The 14,888-nt window shown below is 56.5% G+C and overlaps 6 protein-coding genes across 6 annotated transcripts; 4 read left to right on the top strand and 2 right to left on the bottom strand.

Moving 5' to 3' along the window:
• Positions 1-422: 422 nt before the first annotated feature.
• UV8b_01025 (uncharacterized protein) lies at positions 423-830 on the top strand (the record flags this gene model as incomplete). The annotated part of the gene is made up of 1 exon (XM_043138523.1): positions 423-830. The coding sequence occupies one exon, from the start codon at positions 423-425 to the stop codon at positions 828-830; it is 408 nt and encodes a 135-aa protein (XP_042994457.1).
• Positions 831-2,073: 1,243 nt separating this feature from the next.
• Positions 2,074-3,398, top strand: UV8b_01024 (uncharacterized protein; the record flags this gene model as incomplete). The annotated part of the gene is made up of 2 exons (XM_043138522.1): positions 2,074-2,371; positions 2,599-3,398. The coding sequence occupies 2 exons, from the start codon at positions 2,074-2,076 to the stop codon at positions 3,396-3,398; spliced, it is 1,098 nt and encodes a 365-aa protein (XP_042994456.1).
• Positions 3,399-4,003: 605 nt separating this feature from the next.
• On the top strand, positions 4,004-5,056 carry UV8b_01023 (uncharacterized protein; the record flags this gene model as incomplete). The annotated part of the gene is made up of 1 exon (XM_043138521.1): positions 4,004-5,056. One exon carries the CDS (start codon positions 4,004-4,006, stop codon positions 5,054-5,056), a length of 1,053 nt encoding a protein of 350 aa, XP_042994455.1.
• A 320-nt stretch (positions 5,057-5,376) lies between these two features.
• Positions 5,377-6,096, bottom strand: UV8b_01022 (uncharacterized protein; the record flags this gene model as incomplete). The annotated part of the gene is made up of 2 exons (XM_043138520.1): positions 5,377-5,481; positions 5,566-6,096. 2 exons carry the CDS (start codon positions 6,094-6,096, stop codon positions 5,377-5,379), a joined length of 636 nt encoding a protein of 211 aa, XP_042994454.1.
• Positions 6,097-6,998: 902 nt separating this feature from the next.
• On the top strand, positions 6,999-8,305 carry UV8b_01021 (uncharacterized protein; the record flags this gene model as incomplete). The annotated part of the gene is made up of 4 exons (XM_043138519.1): positions 6,999-7,023; positions 7,118-7,181; positions 7,251-8,076; positions 8,204-8,305. The coding sequence occupies 4 exons, from the start codon at positions 6,999-7,001 to the stop codon at positions 8,303-8,305; spliced, it is 1,017 nt and encodes a 338-aa protein (XP_042994453.1).
• Positions 8,306-8,375: 70 nt separating this feature from the next.
• Positions 8,376-12,222, bottom strand: UV8b_01020 (uncharacterized protein; the record flags this gene model as incomplete). Its single annotated transcript, XM_043138518.1, has 12 exons — positions 8,376-8,603; positions 8,802-9,174; positions 9,261-9,598; positions 9,658-9,733; positions 9,853-10,552; positions 10,621-10,907; positions 10,966-10,987; positions 11,045-11,058; positions 11,117-11,231; positions 11,293-11,531; positions 11,668-11,786; positions 11,989-12,222. The coding sequence occupies 12 exons, from the start codon at positions 12,220-12,222 to the stop codon at positions 8,376-8,378; spliced, it is 2,745 nt and encodes a 914-aa protein (XP_042994452.1).
• Between the last annotated feature and the right edge of the window lie 2,666 nt (positions 12,223-14,888).

The following is a 14,888-nucleotide window of genomic DNA, read 5'->3' as shown; positions in this document are numbered from 1 at the left end:
GACCGGGATGTAAGCGGCCCGGATATTGATTATTTGATCAGCAGGAATAAAGATGTTCGACATCCTCCCGGACTCATGACGCAGGTACGCGACGGTAGCTGGTGTTGCTAATGGTGTGGTAAAGTACCCCACAAGCTACATGTAGGTACCTACCTCCTACGAGACACTGACTACCTCCTGGTATGCAGTTGTGGCCCGTCACCAAAGTCGCCCTGTCTGGGGCTCAGGCTAAGTGGCTGGCATCGGTGCAAAAGACTTCCAGATGCCCGGGTAAATTAAGAGTGCCAAGGCTTTATTCTGCAGGCGGAGGGATTCGGCGCGAGTTCGGTTTTGCTGTCCCTATCCATCTCCTCCATCTTTGGGCTTGCAAGCTTGCCGGGAATACGCGCCGATGCTTCCTCCAGCATCAATGCCACCTCGTCATGGCGTGTTTGGAGGACCGGGGCATATCAAACCAGCACGACAGCTTGACGGCTTCTGCCTCGACGACGCGAGCACCGACCCTTCATCGCCTAGCTGGAGCTGGGAGGTTGGCGCCAACCAACGAGCATCGGTCCGTGCTCGTGCTGCAGATGGCTCGAGCCAGGGGCGTCAACATATGCGACCTCTTTCCAAACCTCTCCATGTGGTGGACGTGTTATGCAAAACTACCGGCCGATCGGGCCCGGCAGACGGACAGGCCACGATCTGTCAGAATTTCAGAATTTCAATTCAGAATTTCAACGATAGATAGCAGGCCCAGGGCTGTCACTTTTGCCGTCAGCACAATGGACAGAGTGATTGGATACCTCCGGAATGATCCAATTCGACCGAGAGCCATCGACTCTTAACACGGCCAGCGACGAAGGAGCCTATGACGTGGCAGGCTCAGCAAATGGCAGTTGCCTTCAGGACTTGTCCAACTCCCATCAACGTTGACGGCCATCGATACGGAGGCGCACCTCGCAGCACGCTTTACTCTCCGGCATAGAGGTCCAACAAGATGTTGTGAAACAGCGAGTATAGCTGCAGGGCAGGGACAGCACCACTCGCGCAATGGTGAGTAATGAGGTTCTGCTTCTAGGCCTCGCCCATTACACACCCCACTGCCCGGGCTTATTGGCAGGCCCGTCGACGGACTCGACCCTGGGTGGGGACCCAACATCGTTGATGTCGATGCCACATCCTTTCCGGCCGTGTCAACAGTACTTTGTGCTGACGCAGTTCACCGGGCATGTTCGACAGTGAGTGGCTATCCTGGAAACCGGCAATTCCAAACACTGCTGCAGCCTACCGCGGTGAAGGAATGGGGGTGCTCGTGATTGCCGTAGCTAACTGGGGCTCGCTCGGCTCAGGACAGAGACTGTCCGGCTTTGTGCAAGACAAGGAAGGATCGCGAAGCTTGGTAAACGGCAAGAGAACATGGCACGCCAACGAGATTCCATTCTTGGTTCCAAGGTAATGAACAGCAGACCTTGGACAGTAGTGACGTTACAATGTCCAAGTAGGGAAGCTCCCAGCGTATAGTGCCGAACCGCCTGGCTATGATGTATCCGAGAATGCCAGCTACTCAGCCGTTACGTCATGTTTTGGAGAAATTCAAAATTCAGTTTTTCGGAAAATGCTGTCGTATTTCACGGCTCCAAAGGTGATGAGATGAGGGCTTGTGCTGCAATAGTGAAGTCAGGTGCCGAGCCCCAAGCCACTTGACTCAGCACATCGCTCTTTTTCTCCCTCCATGGCATCAAGTGACGGGTTTTCAGGATAAAAACCACAAAAAAAAAAAGACCAAAAAGGCAGCATGCTGGTTTGGAATGATCTGGCTGGTATGTAGCCACAAAATCGTGGATCTGTTGTAGACGAAAGCAAGTTGTGGAGATCGGAAACAAACGGTTGCCAGATAGATGCATATCGCATCGCTGTACAGAGTACGGAGCACTCCGTTTTGCGCCCTCCAGAACTAACTAGACCCACAGCTCGTTATAGCGATACTCGGACCCGCCTATTGTCCCGACCCTGACAGACCAATGGCATGGCTTCAAGCTCGCCTCCCCCAACGACGACAATAGATATGAATGCATCGTGCTGGACGCCATGAAGTTGGCAGCGATCGGATCACGCTGCGCTTTTCTGTCGAGATCGCAAATCAAACCGGCCCCGCACTGTCGTTTCCTTCATTTGGCGCCTCCTTTCCTCCTGGATGATTATACGCCTCGATATTTGACGCTCACTTCCCGCGACGAGGCTAAGAAACGATCCCTGGCGTACGCCCACCTTGGCAACTGCAACTTGTGTCCGAGGCTCTGCGGAGTGAACCGGTACGAAACAACTGGCATGTGCCTCGTTGGTGATGAAGCAAAGGTCAATGTCATAGCGCCACATTTTGGTGAAGGTCTGCCCTTGACCCAACCCGCCGCCCTGGTTTCATGCGTTTTCCCTCTTCCCTTCTTAACAACCACCCGGCACCCGGAACCCCCCCCCCTCCCTCCCTCGGAAATACCCACCGGCCTGTTGTCGTGTGGCAACAAGAACAAAGCCCAATTGCAAACCACAATACGCGTACGCTTCATCGTGCGGGAAAGACCGGGGTCTAACAATGATTGTTCTGCTGCTGCATAGAGCCATGCATCCAGGGTCACAACGGCAGTGGCGCCGTATTCATGAGCGGCTGCAACCTGCGCTGCGTCTTTTGCCACAACTTTGACCTATCCCATCGACGGAATGGCATGGACCTCACTCCGGAGCAGTTGGGCGAGTGGTATATGAAGCTACAGGAGGTTGGCAAAGTTCACAATATCAACATTGTCACTCCAGAACATGTGGTGCCGCAGGTGGCGTTGAGCATACTTCACGCGAAACAGCTGGGGTTGAGGCTCCCCATCGTTTACAACACGTCAAGCTTCGACTCTGTGGACTCTCTGAAACTCATGGACGGGCTTGTGGATATCTACCTAGCCGACTTTAAGGTGTGGCACAACAGCACGGCCAGGCGGCTGCTCAAGTCAGATGATTACGTCGCCACCGCAAAGGAGAGCATCAAGGCAATGCAGGCCCAAGTGGGTGATCTGTGCTTTACCGCAGACGGTATTGCCAAGCGCGGTTTGCTAGTAAGGCACCTGGTCATGCCGGGAAAGGAGCACGAGGGGGCAGAAATAATGAAGTGGCTCGCTTCGGATATTTCTCGAGATTGCTTCGTCAACATTATGGAGCAGTATCGCCCTGATGCCCACGTCGACAAGAAATCCCGGGCCAGGGTCACCGGCGTAGCCAGCAAAGAACAAGAGCAAACAAATGTACGTTATGCGGACCTGAACAGGACCGTGACGGATGATGAGGTCTCGGCTGTGCGGCAAGCCGCCGAAAATCATGGGCTCTGGAGATTCAACGAAGCGCCAAGACATGAAGGCTTCGCCATTTAGCCGTTTCTCAATAACCTGTCTGGCCTGGGGGCCCAGGGGAAGCGGACGCCCACTGACAGATGGCACCCAGCGCAAAGGTCCACAGCTCTTATTAAGACACGCGCCTATTGTCATGGCTTGGTAGTGGCAAGTTGGAGGCGGTCTAGTGGTGTGAGGCTCGTGGTCCCTACGCTTGTGCAACCAGACGTCCAACGAGTTTGCTGTCCAGGAACAATACCAAGCGGTCGACCAGGGGACATCCCACGACCTCGGGTGGCTTTGAGCTATGCTTGCTTACCAGGAGGTCGTAGGTGCTTCAGACGGCGAGAAAATGGAGCAAATGCTCGAAACACAGATCTAATGCGGCTCCAAGGCCCGCCTTTATCTGTGCACGGATTCCCCCCGCCGGGATCTTTTGTCTAAAAAGAAAAGAAGAAGAAAAAAAACCGACGCCGGCAAGCGATGGGAGAAACCCACACTGTGAGATTCTACTCACCCGCGGGAATCAGTTCCTTCGTACCCCTTGTTTAGCAGACTGCTTCGTCGGGCTGTTTCCCAGTTCAACAGCCCTGGCCCTTTCTGCTTCCTCGTCACGTTCTTCCTTTCGCTTCGACACCTCGGAGGAGATGCTTTCGACTGGCGAGGCGACCTCTTCCTCTGCCACACCGCATGCGCTATTCTCCTATGCGGCTCTGTACTTGATGATCAAGAGTAGCATGGGTCCACTCTTGGCACAGGCCTCGAAAGCTTCAAAACAGCTATCGGGCCGAGGAGACGAAGCAAATCATGGCCAACCGGGCGAGTTCGGGTCCCATGGCGCTTCCTCGGCGCTGAATGGAAAGCACTCGGCACTTGAGAGCGAGCCGACAGCCACCCACAACCACGACGGGAAGAGCCAGATACAGACTCGGAAAGACGAGACGTGGTTCCATGGCCGCCACCATGCTCGGCCCTCGTCGTCCTCGACCACTACCACCAAGTCCATCTTCCATCCGCGCCCACGCCACGAGATATACATGAAGCAATGCCAGGTCAGCATGACGCTGCAGGCGCACACCCTCCGGCTCTGCGACCTGATGAGCCGCTACCACGCCACCATGGCCACGTCAGTGCACGGCGAGACCAGAAAGATCAAAAGACGGGCCAGGAAGCAAGTTGGCGAACTGCGCGGGCAGATCAAGCAGGCGGCCGAGCAGGAAAAGGACATCTTCATGCGGCTGAGCGACCTGTTTCTCGAGGCCAGGAGTCGGGAAATGCTGGACTTTTCCCCGCTCCATCCGAGCTGGGCACCGGGCTTGGACAGCGGTGTCCAAGGCGGCAGCAATGTCGACGCGGCTCAGGAAGGGCCTCGGTCGAACTTGGGCCTCAACGGGGCCACGGCCGCGTTCATCCCCCAGAGAGGCTTGTCTCTGGACCGGCAGACGGACAGCGCCGTTTCGATTCCGACTGGTACGGATGACGAGCATAGCGAGATGGAGGACGGGTCGACGGTCAGCCATGGGGCCGAGAGCAGCGGATACAGGCTCGCAGCGGGGTACGTGATGACGACGGGCGGCGGGACCGGTCCCGAAGTGCGACCACGGGCACGGCGGCTGAGCGAAGATGATGCGGAGGTGATTCTGGGGTCAAGACGTCGACGGCTTAGTTTGCCAGACATGGTGTGCGCCTGGCCACCTTGATAAGGGGGGTACTCTCGACGACGTGGTTGCTGTTGCGGTGTTGTATTAGAACGATGGACAAGTCTCCAATCTGCTGCTACTAGTTTGGCTAAGAATCATTTGGTCACTGAAGAACAAATACAGTAACGCAAAAAAAAAAAAACAAAAAAAAAGTATAAAAGAGAAAAGCACACCACAGCCTGCTGGTTCTGTGACGACAACATGATTCAACGCAACCCCCCCCCCCCCCCCCCTGAAAAATGCTCAGCAAACACCAACCTGCAATGTGCCATGATTTTTTTTTTTTTGATTTTTTTTTTTCGCCCGGCGGCCCCGGCGGCCTAGGCAAACTCGCCAAACTGGCCATCGTCGAAGCCCATGTCCCGCAGCGACCTCCGCTTGCGCCTGGCGTCGTCGGCGCTCGGCGGCGGCGGCAGCGCAAAGGCCTGCAGGGACGGCGCGTCAGACATCCCCCCCGTCTGCTGCTGCTGCTGCTGCCGCCGCCGCCGCCCCCTCCCGCCGAGCGCCACCGTGATCGTCTCGCCCTCCTTGAGGCTGTAGTCCCTGGGGCCCTCGCGCGCGACGGCATCGGCGGCAGGGGGCCCGGCGTCGCGGGTGCGCAGGCCGAGCGCCCGCCGCGCGTCCTCCAGCGCGGCCGCCAGGTCAAAGGCGTGGGCGCGGTCCTCGAAGCCGATGCCCAGCACGGCCCGCCGGCCGGAGGGGTCGCGCACGGTCAGCGCGAAGAAGCGGCTGCTGTCGAGGACGGGCTCCACGGCCGAGGGGTGCGCGTACGGCGCCGCGGCGAACAGCCCCCCGCCCGAGGGGTCCTCGAGCACGACGTCGACCTTGGGCGGGGCGCCGGGCGCGGCCGTCTCGACGACGCGCAGCCGCGCGAGGAAGATGCGGCGCGAGGGGTCGGCGGTCCACGCCGCGGCGCTGTGGCCCTGGACGGAGGCGAGCGGCGGGATGCGGTACACGTGCACGGGGTGGGCGACCAGCAGCACGCGCTGGATGGCGTCGCCGGGGAGGGCTTGGCCGGTGGCCGGGTCGACGAGGGCCATTGGCCGGGGCGGGGGGAAAAGGCGAAGACGCGGGCTGCGGACGCGATGCGGTGCCGGGTTGATGGCCGATGGGGAGCTGGGAGTTTTTGTTGAGGGGGTCGGCGGAATCGAGTTGTGACAGCGCTGCGCTGGTCGGGGCGGAGGGGGGGGGGGGGCGGGAAATCAGGGAATCAAGGAGTAGTTGATGTGCGGGTGTGGCGAGCACGGCCCCTTGCCGGCCTCGTTTCGTGTCGTCGCTGCCGCGTCGTCTGACTTGCAACCATCACGAGTTCGTTCGTGATAATGGCTGGGCCGTGAAGAAACTTTACGCACGTACTGCTAGCGCTGTCGGGGGTGCGTCGGGGGGTGCGCTGGGGCCCGGGGCAGGGGGTGCTGCGCGGGGGGGGGGTTTCGGGATGTGCAGGGCAAGGCGGGGTGGCGGCAGTGACGTCACGACGTACTCCGTATATGGACCGACCAGACTGGTACATACAAGGTACGTGGCACTGGTGCATGAAAGTGCTGGCCTGGCCACCAGCAGGCTTGACGCAGCACACTTTCCAGCACGACGGCCGACCTGCCAACGCCGAGCAGCAGCAGCAGCAGAAGCATCAGCAGCATCAGCAGCAGCAGCGGCATCAGCAGCTCCAGCCAGCGCCTCGTTAAACCAACCCCAACGAGTCCCTGGCTTCGGGGGGGCGCGGCCCGGAGGCGGGTCCTCCGAGCCGACCACCCTGCACACGCCCAGCCAATAAGCAAGCCCCAATCCTCCCCACCCAGCTCACCACATGCCACATGCACCCCACCAGTCACCAGTCACCAATCCCCACATCGTGGGGGTCACTCATTTCAACTTTTCGCCGTCGCGACGACACTTCCCCCCTTCCCGCCTCAAACCTCTGCCGCAAAAGCACCTCCCCGCCATGGCCTCCGCCGGCTCTCCCAAGCGTAAGCAAACCCTCCCTCCACCCCGATCACCGATTACCGATTACCGATTACCCCGACAAATCCGCATACTCACCCCCCCCCCCCCCCGACGCAGCGGCCACCGATGCCCTCCCCGACGCCCTCGCCCCGCGCAGGCCCTCCATCACCAGCACCTTCGAGTCCGCCTTTCCTTCCTCCCCGCCCTTCCCCCCCCTTTAAACCCCCAACCCAGCCTAACAGCCCAGCAGCATCGTTGGCGCGTACCGCGACATCCTCGCCTCGGACCCCGAGCTCACCAAGCCCGTCGCCGCCATCGAAGCCCTCATCGCGCTGCTGCACACCGTCCCCTCCACCACCGTCTTCGAGACGCTCGACAGCGTCAAGGCCCACTCGGAGCGCCTCAAGGCCTCGGTCGCCAACCCCGTCCCCCTGACCGCCGGCACCGACCTCTTCCTGCAGTACCTCGTCACCTCGCTCAAGTCCCAGCAGGGCGGCTTCGACGCCGTGCGCCACCACCTCCTCTGCTCCGGGCGGCTCTTTGCCCAGCGCGCCAACGCCGCCCGCCACGGCGTCGCCGACGCCGGCTGGCGCTTCGTCGGCGACGCCAGGTGCGTCCTCACCCACGGGGCCTCGCGCGCCGTCACCAAGCTGCTCGAGCGGGCGGCCCGCAGCCTCCGCGGCCGCTTCCGCGTCGTCTACGTCCGCGACGAGGCCCGCCGCCGCGAGAGCGACGCCGTCACCGCCCAGCTGCGTCGCATGGGCGTCCCCGTCGCCGAGATCCCCCCCGCGGCTGTCGCCCACGTCATGGGCCTGCTGCGCCAGGTCAACATGGTCATTGTCGGCGCCGAGGCCGTCACCCAGAACGGCGGCATCATCTCCCGCGTCGGAACCTTCCAGATTGCCCAGCTTGCCGCCGCCGCGAGGCCCAAGATCCCCTTTTACGTCGCTGCCGAGACGCACAAGTTTGTGCGCAAGGTCCCCCTCGACCAGAGGGATCTCGGCTTCGCGCAGGACGTCTTGGACTTTAGCACAGACGCGGCGAGTAGGCAGTCGGAAGATGATGTCGATTACACCGTGAGTGCCCTTTTTTTTTTTTTTTTTTTTTTTTTTTTTTTTTTTTTTTTTTTTTTTTATGTTTTGTTTTTATTCTTTCCTTTCCTCCTCACATCATCTCTGCGCCCTGTGCTGACTGGTGCGAAAGCCGCCCGAGTTGATTTCCAACCTGATTTCTGAAAACGGAGTTCATCTTCCTGGTTATGTCTTTGAACAGCTTCTCAGCATCTACGGCAGTCTCAACGGCTAAAAACCAAATTTAATAAAAAAAAAAAAAGAGAAAGAGAGAAGAAAAAAAGAAAAGAAAAAGAGAGAGAGAGCTACGTGTGGAATATGCGAGACGACGCCGGAACTGGGGCCGGGGCGCATATGCCTTGAATAATATTGCCAACGGCCTTGGGCAATGGCAAGGGCACTATTAAAAACACACTCTGCTTCGACCCTTCATGAGTGAGTGAAAACTTGGTTGTCCACATCCATCTCCAGCACAGTCTGGTACATTTCATTACCCGCACACCAACCCTTGTTCCATTTCCATTCGCTCTCGTCTTCGTTCCGCAAAAGACATTATTCCCGTACTCGTTCAGTCAGCACCGGTGACTGTCTCTGTGCAATCGTTTCATTTCGCCTGTGAATCCATCCCTGCCCTCGATCATGTTTCCCCCTTATAAACCGGCCCATGGCACATCGGTGCCCAAGTCGGGTCAGACTTGCTCCCCCACATCCCTGACGAGACGCGCGCCCACCCACGCAAACGGATAGCTCCTCTGATACCAGTTCATAAAGGTCCTCCTCCCTGCAATGCGTGGGTGCGTGGCCCACGACCCTCCCAGCACGACGTTGTGCTTCTCGTCGAAAAAGTCCGCCGTGTACTGCGGGTACAGCGCCATTGGCTGGAACCCGTCGTGGCGACGAAGAGGAGACGACGTCCATTCCCACACGCCGCCTGTGCCGCATCGACCGCCGAGGGAACCCCCCTGGGACGTCACTGGCGTGGGGTGCCAGTGCTTGAAGCCGACGTTTGCACCGGCCAGGTCGACGAACAGCGGGGGTTCAGGACTGTCGTCGAGGGAGACTAGCGATGGGGGCGTTTCCTCCACTCCGTTGTTTACCAGGTGGCTGATAAGTCAGCTTGGGAAGGAAAATTCTTTACCAAGGAATAGGAAACAAAGGAAAAAAGCGAGGGCGAACAGGTCATGACGTACCCATTGACGGCTGGAACCTTTTTGACAAGGGTACTACCCGAGACCTCGACGCCCCTTGCACTCTCGACAAAGGCGTAAATGCTTTGTGCCTCTTCAAAGGTTGGAATTCTACCGCCAATCCAGCATGCGCAGCCGGCAAGTTCGTTGTAGGACGCCATCACGGGCCAGTCGAGCGCGTACTTGAGCGGGACGAGGCCGTACATGGTGCGGACGGATTTTCCCTGGAGGAACGACTCTGGAAGGTTGGTGGGCATGTGTTTGCCGGTGCTGTTTGTCGTGGCAGAGACCCATGACGCGGGCATTTGGGAGATTTGGGTGGCAAACATGTATTGAGCGTACTATAGCAAATAAGATGGTGTTTGTTTTTTCAAGGAAAAAGTTCATGTATAATCAATACCTCTTCGTTTGTGATGGGCCGACCTTTGGCCTGGAAGGCGTGAACCTTTACTTTCCGCTTGGGCTTTTCATTGTCCCTGGCAGGTATGTATTAGCATAGTCGGTACGAACTGGTTGCCCCACCAAAAAGAAGAAGAACAGAAAGTCTGAGATGAAAAAGAAATATGAGAAGAACAAGATGAAAAGGGAGAACTACCATCCAAAGGGGACGTCGTCAGCGCCGTCCTCGGGGTCATCCATGCCGATAGTGATGGTCTGGGCCGGCACGTCGAACCACTGATTCGGCACCCTGGCCTCAAACGCCGTCTTTGCCATTCTTTCAAAGTTGGGAACACCCGTATGCGGCGGAGGCAACGTTTTATCGCTCTGGAGCATCATGTAAAGCAGCGTCTCGATATGCATGACCTCGTGCTCGAATCCAGCCCAAATAGCACGGGCTATGCTCCTGGGAATATTCTTCGGCCCCTGTCCCTCTTTCTCATACATCTCTGTCAGACGGGCCCGGACTCTTCCCTGGTAGGCCTCGATTTCCTCAACGGGCGGCCACTCATCTGGAATAACCGAGTGATCGTGGCATTTCTCGGGGTTGTCGACATCTGGGTCGATGCCGCGCTCAAAGATGCCGTAATAGGACGCCGGGTGAGTGGGTGGGCGCCCCGTAGTTTTGGTGAGCTGAATGTCGAGAAACGTGGGAATGTGGCCGAGATAGAAGATGCAAGCGTTGCGGAGCTTGATGGGTTTTTCTGTGAGTTCCTGCTTGGGGAGCATGCCCTTGGTGACAATGTCCCATGCTGACCAGAGGGAGTGCCAGTCTGCCAAGCTGGGGAGGTTGGATGCGGCATAGACGGAGGGCACTTTGCTCAGGGGGAGGTAGGAGCGTTTAAGCATGTGGAGGCCTGGCACTGTTAGTATCAAGAGACTGGTGATTCAACGAGTCGGCTCAGGGCAGCAAGGCAGTACAAACCATATTCATCATCTTTGGTCCAGCTTCCAACCTTACGCAACCCGGCGTGAGTCCATAGGTTTTCAGCCCCAATCTTGGAGTACTTTAGGCTTTGCTCAATGAAAACCCTTTCATGTGGTTTGATTACGGACCCCAGAACCGTGACTTCTTTCACCGGGGAGAGAAAGGCCTGGTGACGACCGCCTTGGTCGTCAAAGACATATTCCCCAATAACTTTCCAGTCGGTGACATGAAAGACTTCTTGGTTGTATATATGGTTGGCGTTTGCGAGGCCATTGAGGATGAATCTATACTAGTAGTTAGTGACACATGTTGCGCAGAACACTCGAGTTATCTGTTTCTTACTCGTGAGTTATGCCTTGGCTGTCTGTTCACACCAACATTAGTAGCGGTTCTTGCCGTAATCAAGGCGCACCCAGCTCACCATTATAGGCATGGCTGCAGTCTCAAGTTAGCAAATCAAATGGCCCGATGGATCCAAGCCGATTAGACGTACTAGATCTTGTCCGGGTTTCCACACGAGTCCAACCCAACTAGCATAGAGTCTGTCGGCTTCAAAATATCGGCGTAGGACTGCAAAAATTCGGCGGCCTCATCGCGATGGAAGTTTCCTACCACCACTATGAGTTCCCCGAAAATCTCTCCACAACAGCTGGAGGACACGGAACCCACCGATACTCGACCCGAGATGGAGAATGCATTTCGGCACGGCCACTAGAGCAGGCTGCTTCAACCACGCCACGCCATCGTCATAAGTGCCCAGCAGCCCATGGCAAGAAACGTGCTTAAAGTCAGGGACGTGGGAAAGGGTTCGTTCGAGCTCGGTCTGGGATAGATCGAGGGCGTAGTAGTTGATGGATTTGCGGGCGTCTTCAAATGCCTGGAGGAGGAGGCAGACCTTGCGCAGGTTTCTGTCGAAATCAATCAAAGTTTAATGAAGGGCACATTTTACCACAATGAAAGGGGGTGGAATGAGGTATCAAGACACAAAGCCCCGACTCGAGAAGAGTAATTTGGCAAAAAGACGAGGATGAATGAGTTACATACCCACTCCCCAATTCAATCAACATTGCCCCCTCAGGAATCTTGGCCGCAATCTCGACAGAATGCTTCTTGAGCAGCTCGATTTCATAGTTGGTCAAGTAATATTCGTCCAGATACGTAATCTGGCCCCGTGCATGAGCTTGGGACGAACGACCAGGGCAGACAGAGCAGAGCGGGTTTGAAAGGAGGCAAGAGGGGGGGGTATAGAAAGAGGCGGCCTTTCAGGTAGTGCTTTGTATAGCATCCATCTGAACAGGTACCTGTCTCTTGACAAAGACTACTGGAGAGTTGGAGGTCTTTTCTCTTTGAAACTTGTCAACGTACATCCTCAAACAATTGCAGCCCCCTCTCATCGTACAACAGCAGAGCAGGCAGCTTGCGAGCCCCGCTGTCGGACGAATTGAAGGCAGAAGCAATCTCATCTTTGAGATTGAAGTCAACCTTGTTGCTCCGTATGTCAATGATATCTAGTCGCCGAGGGATGGCTGGCAGTGCTACAGCTGCATCTGGGTGCTGCTTGAACGACGTGGTTTGCATGCACTCCTTGACGGCGGGCATTTTGGCAATTTGGCAATGAGTCTGCGATGGTCCAGATCGATTGGGAACACGATTTCACAGGGGAAAAGGGCAGAATTTCAGGGGTTGAAATAGATAGATGTAAGGGAACGAGCAGCAGGGAACGAGCAGCGTGGATCGGGCGGGCGAAAGCTTGTTTGTGGAATTGGAATCGAGAACGGATCTGGAGGCTGCGGCCGGCAAACCTTGAATCTCGGTCAGCAATAAGTTACTCGGCACTAGGAGTGTGAAATTATGGAGCTGGAAACGGCAACGGACAGCCATGACGGACAGCCATGAAAGGCCATGAACGGCCACAAACGGCCACAAACGGCCACGGGGCTTGTCGATCCACCTGTTACAAGGTGAGTTCCTGCCAAGGGAACTCACCTGCAGCTAGCTTCTCACAAGCCAGCAAGTGGAGCGTGAACAGCAAGGTAGGTTGAGGATATGGCGGCTGGCAACAGGTACAGATGCTCACAGATTTGGGGTTTGGAGACGCAGGGCGGGGCCTGACGGGAACTGTCCGAGAAACTGTCCGAGGAACCGCCTGGTAGGCTGCATCCAGGATGGCGTCGAGTCTTGTCGACGTCGTCATGATGCAAGTAAATCATGATCCAAGGAAGGTCTGTACGTGGCTTGGGGCTGAATTGGACGAGTGGAAAACTAAGGACACTGCATGAAGGCAGAGAGGTAAGGAACATAAGGAACCAAGCCAATCTCTGCTCCACAGTGAGATGTCAGGTGGGGGTTAGAGAGGAAGGTGCGGGGTCTGAGAGCTAAGCCTAAAATGAAAACACGTCTTCGTCTTCACACGCGGAGTTGCATTTTTGAACAGACACGGTTGACACATCATCTCTCTAAGAGACTCCCGCGTCCTTGCCACTCAATACCGTGAGTTTGGCTCGCACGCTGCCCTTGGAAACAACTCCAATTCTGCGCTTTATCGCTTTAATTCAAACTCGGCATTTCAATACCAGTTTAAAGAAACACGCTCTACAATTTATTAGACTATGTCTCAATCTCATGCGTGAGGGACTTTGTCCCAAACCCCTCGAACAGCCCCTCTTACCTCTTTAGGTTTAGCTCCTACGTCATGGTTTACTAGGAATTGCTGCGGGGTACTCCGCACTACTCCGTACGTGTGTGTGTGTGGTGGTGGTGCGGAGTGCTCCGTACCTAGGTAAAGGTACCTGGTACTCGGCAAATAAGAGAGACTGCCGAGAAGTGCTCGCGAGCTGTGATGTGACTTGATGCAAAAACGCATCCAGTTTAGGAACCAAATCACAACCACTAGTGGGCCACATTGCCAAGCAAGTGGCTCTCAAGGCCCTTGTATATTTCGCAGGTCTTTCAGGTTTCCCACCGAAATGCGACGTTGTGCGCCATGGGCATGCGACGCGGCATGCGACGCGGCATGCGACGCGGCATGCGACGCGGCATGCGATGCGGCATGCGATGCGGCATGCGATGCGGCATGCGTTTGAGGCAAGCAGTCTGCAGATCGGTCCTCTCATGTCGAAGCTCCCTACCGAGTAGTGGGCCGTCTTTTCCGAAGCGCGAGACTTTTTGAATCCAAGTTCCTAGATTCTTGGCTCTTGCGTGTTCCGGGCCGTCGGCTGCTTCGTCGGAAAGGCGCTACACCCACATAATCTTGCTTCGATCCTGGAGCAGGGTTGAGCGGACGACGCATTTCACTCGTTTTCGGTTTCCACGCTGGGGGACATTTTTGCTTGGCGGGAACCTATGCCGCATGCTCCTTCAATTGTAGAAAGTAGCTGCCATCTGATTGGGAGAATGCCTTCATGATGTTCATTAGTCGCGCAGGATTCCACCCGTAGGGAAGCTGAGGAAAGTCAATGACGACTCGGTTAATTATCTGCTAAGCCCTCATTGGAAGGTATGCTAGCAACCACCCAGATCAAGATCGGGGACAAGGGGACTTTCGACATGGGCCGGCGGTAAGCGGCGTCGTCGCGGCGGCCAAGGGTTGATCTGCTTGTGACGCAGTAACTGCACCAAGATCCATCGGGATTGCGCTCAATTCCTTCTCTCTCGACTATCCTGCTTTCCTGTAGCAAATAATAAAGAGTAGGAATAGGACGAGACAGGGAGAGACGAAACGAGAAGAGACGTCTTTGGGCGTCTCGATAACAAGGACCGAGATTCAAAACTCATTTCAACTGGCGAACTTGCGAAGTAACGCCCAGGGAGTCGCAGCCTTATCGCCCAGGCACACCGGATACCCCTCAGGCATCAAGGTGCTGGCACTTGGTTGACTCCCAGTCACCACATGCAGCATTCCATTCCAAGTCGAAGATGCTTTCCTACAGCACTTGATATGCGGATATTGCAAATCGCAAACGGCCTTTGCTGCACGCGGTTCCGCCAGCTCAGCGCCGTTGTTCACGCCCCACCCAACGTCAGAAGCATCATGCAGCTAGACGGGAGGACGTGCATTCCGTATACGGACGGGAGTTCTCCAGTTTCTCAATCCCAGTCAATGACCCTTCCTTTTCTACCGAATGCTGTTCAGGCTGACGAGAAGCCAGATCAGGAGCATCGGGAGCATCAGGAACAGCAGGAACGGAATTTACAGGATCTTCACAGTGCTCACTGGCCTTGTTGAAGCGGCAAGGGCCTTTTCCCAGCCGGCCGAGGTTGCGATA

Source organism: Ustilaginoidea virens, chromosome 1 (genome assembly GCF_000687475.1).
Source record: "Ustilaginoidea virens chromosome 1, complete sequence".
NCBI classification, from domain to species: domain Eukaryota; kingdom Fungi; phylum Ascomycota; class Sordariomycetes; order Hypocreales; family Clavicipitaceae; genus Ustilaginoidea; species Ustilaginoidea virens.
The sequence above is the reverse complement of the archived record's forward strand: the minus strand, read 5'-3'. Positions and strand labels throughout refer to the sequence as shown.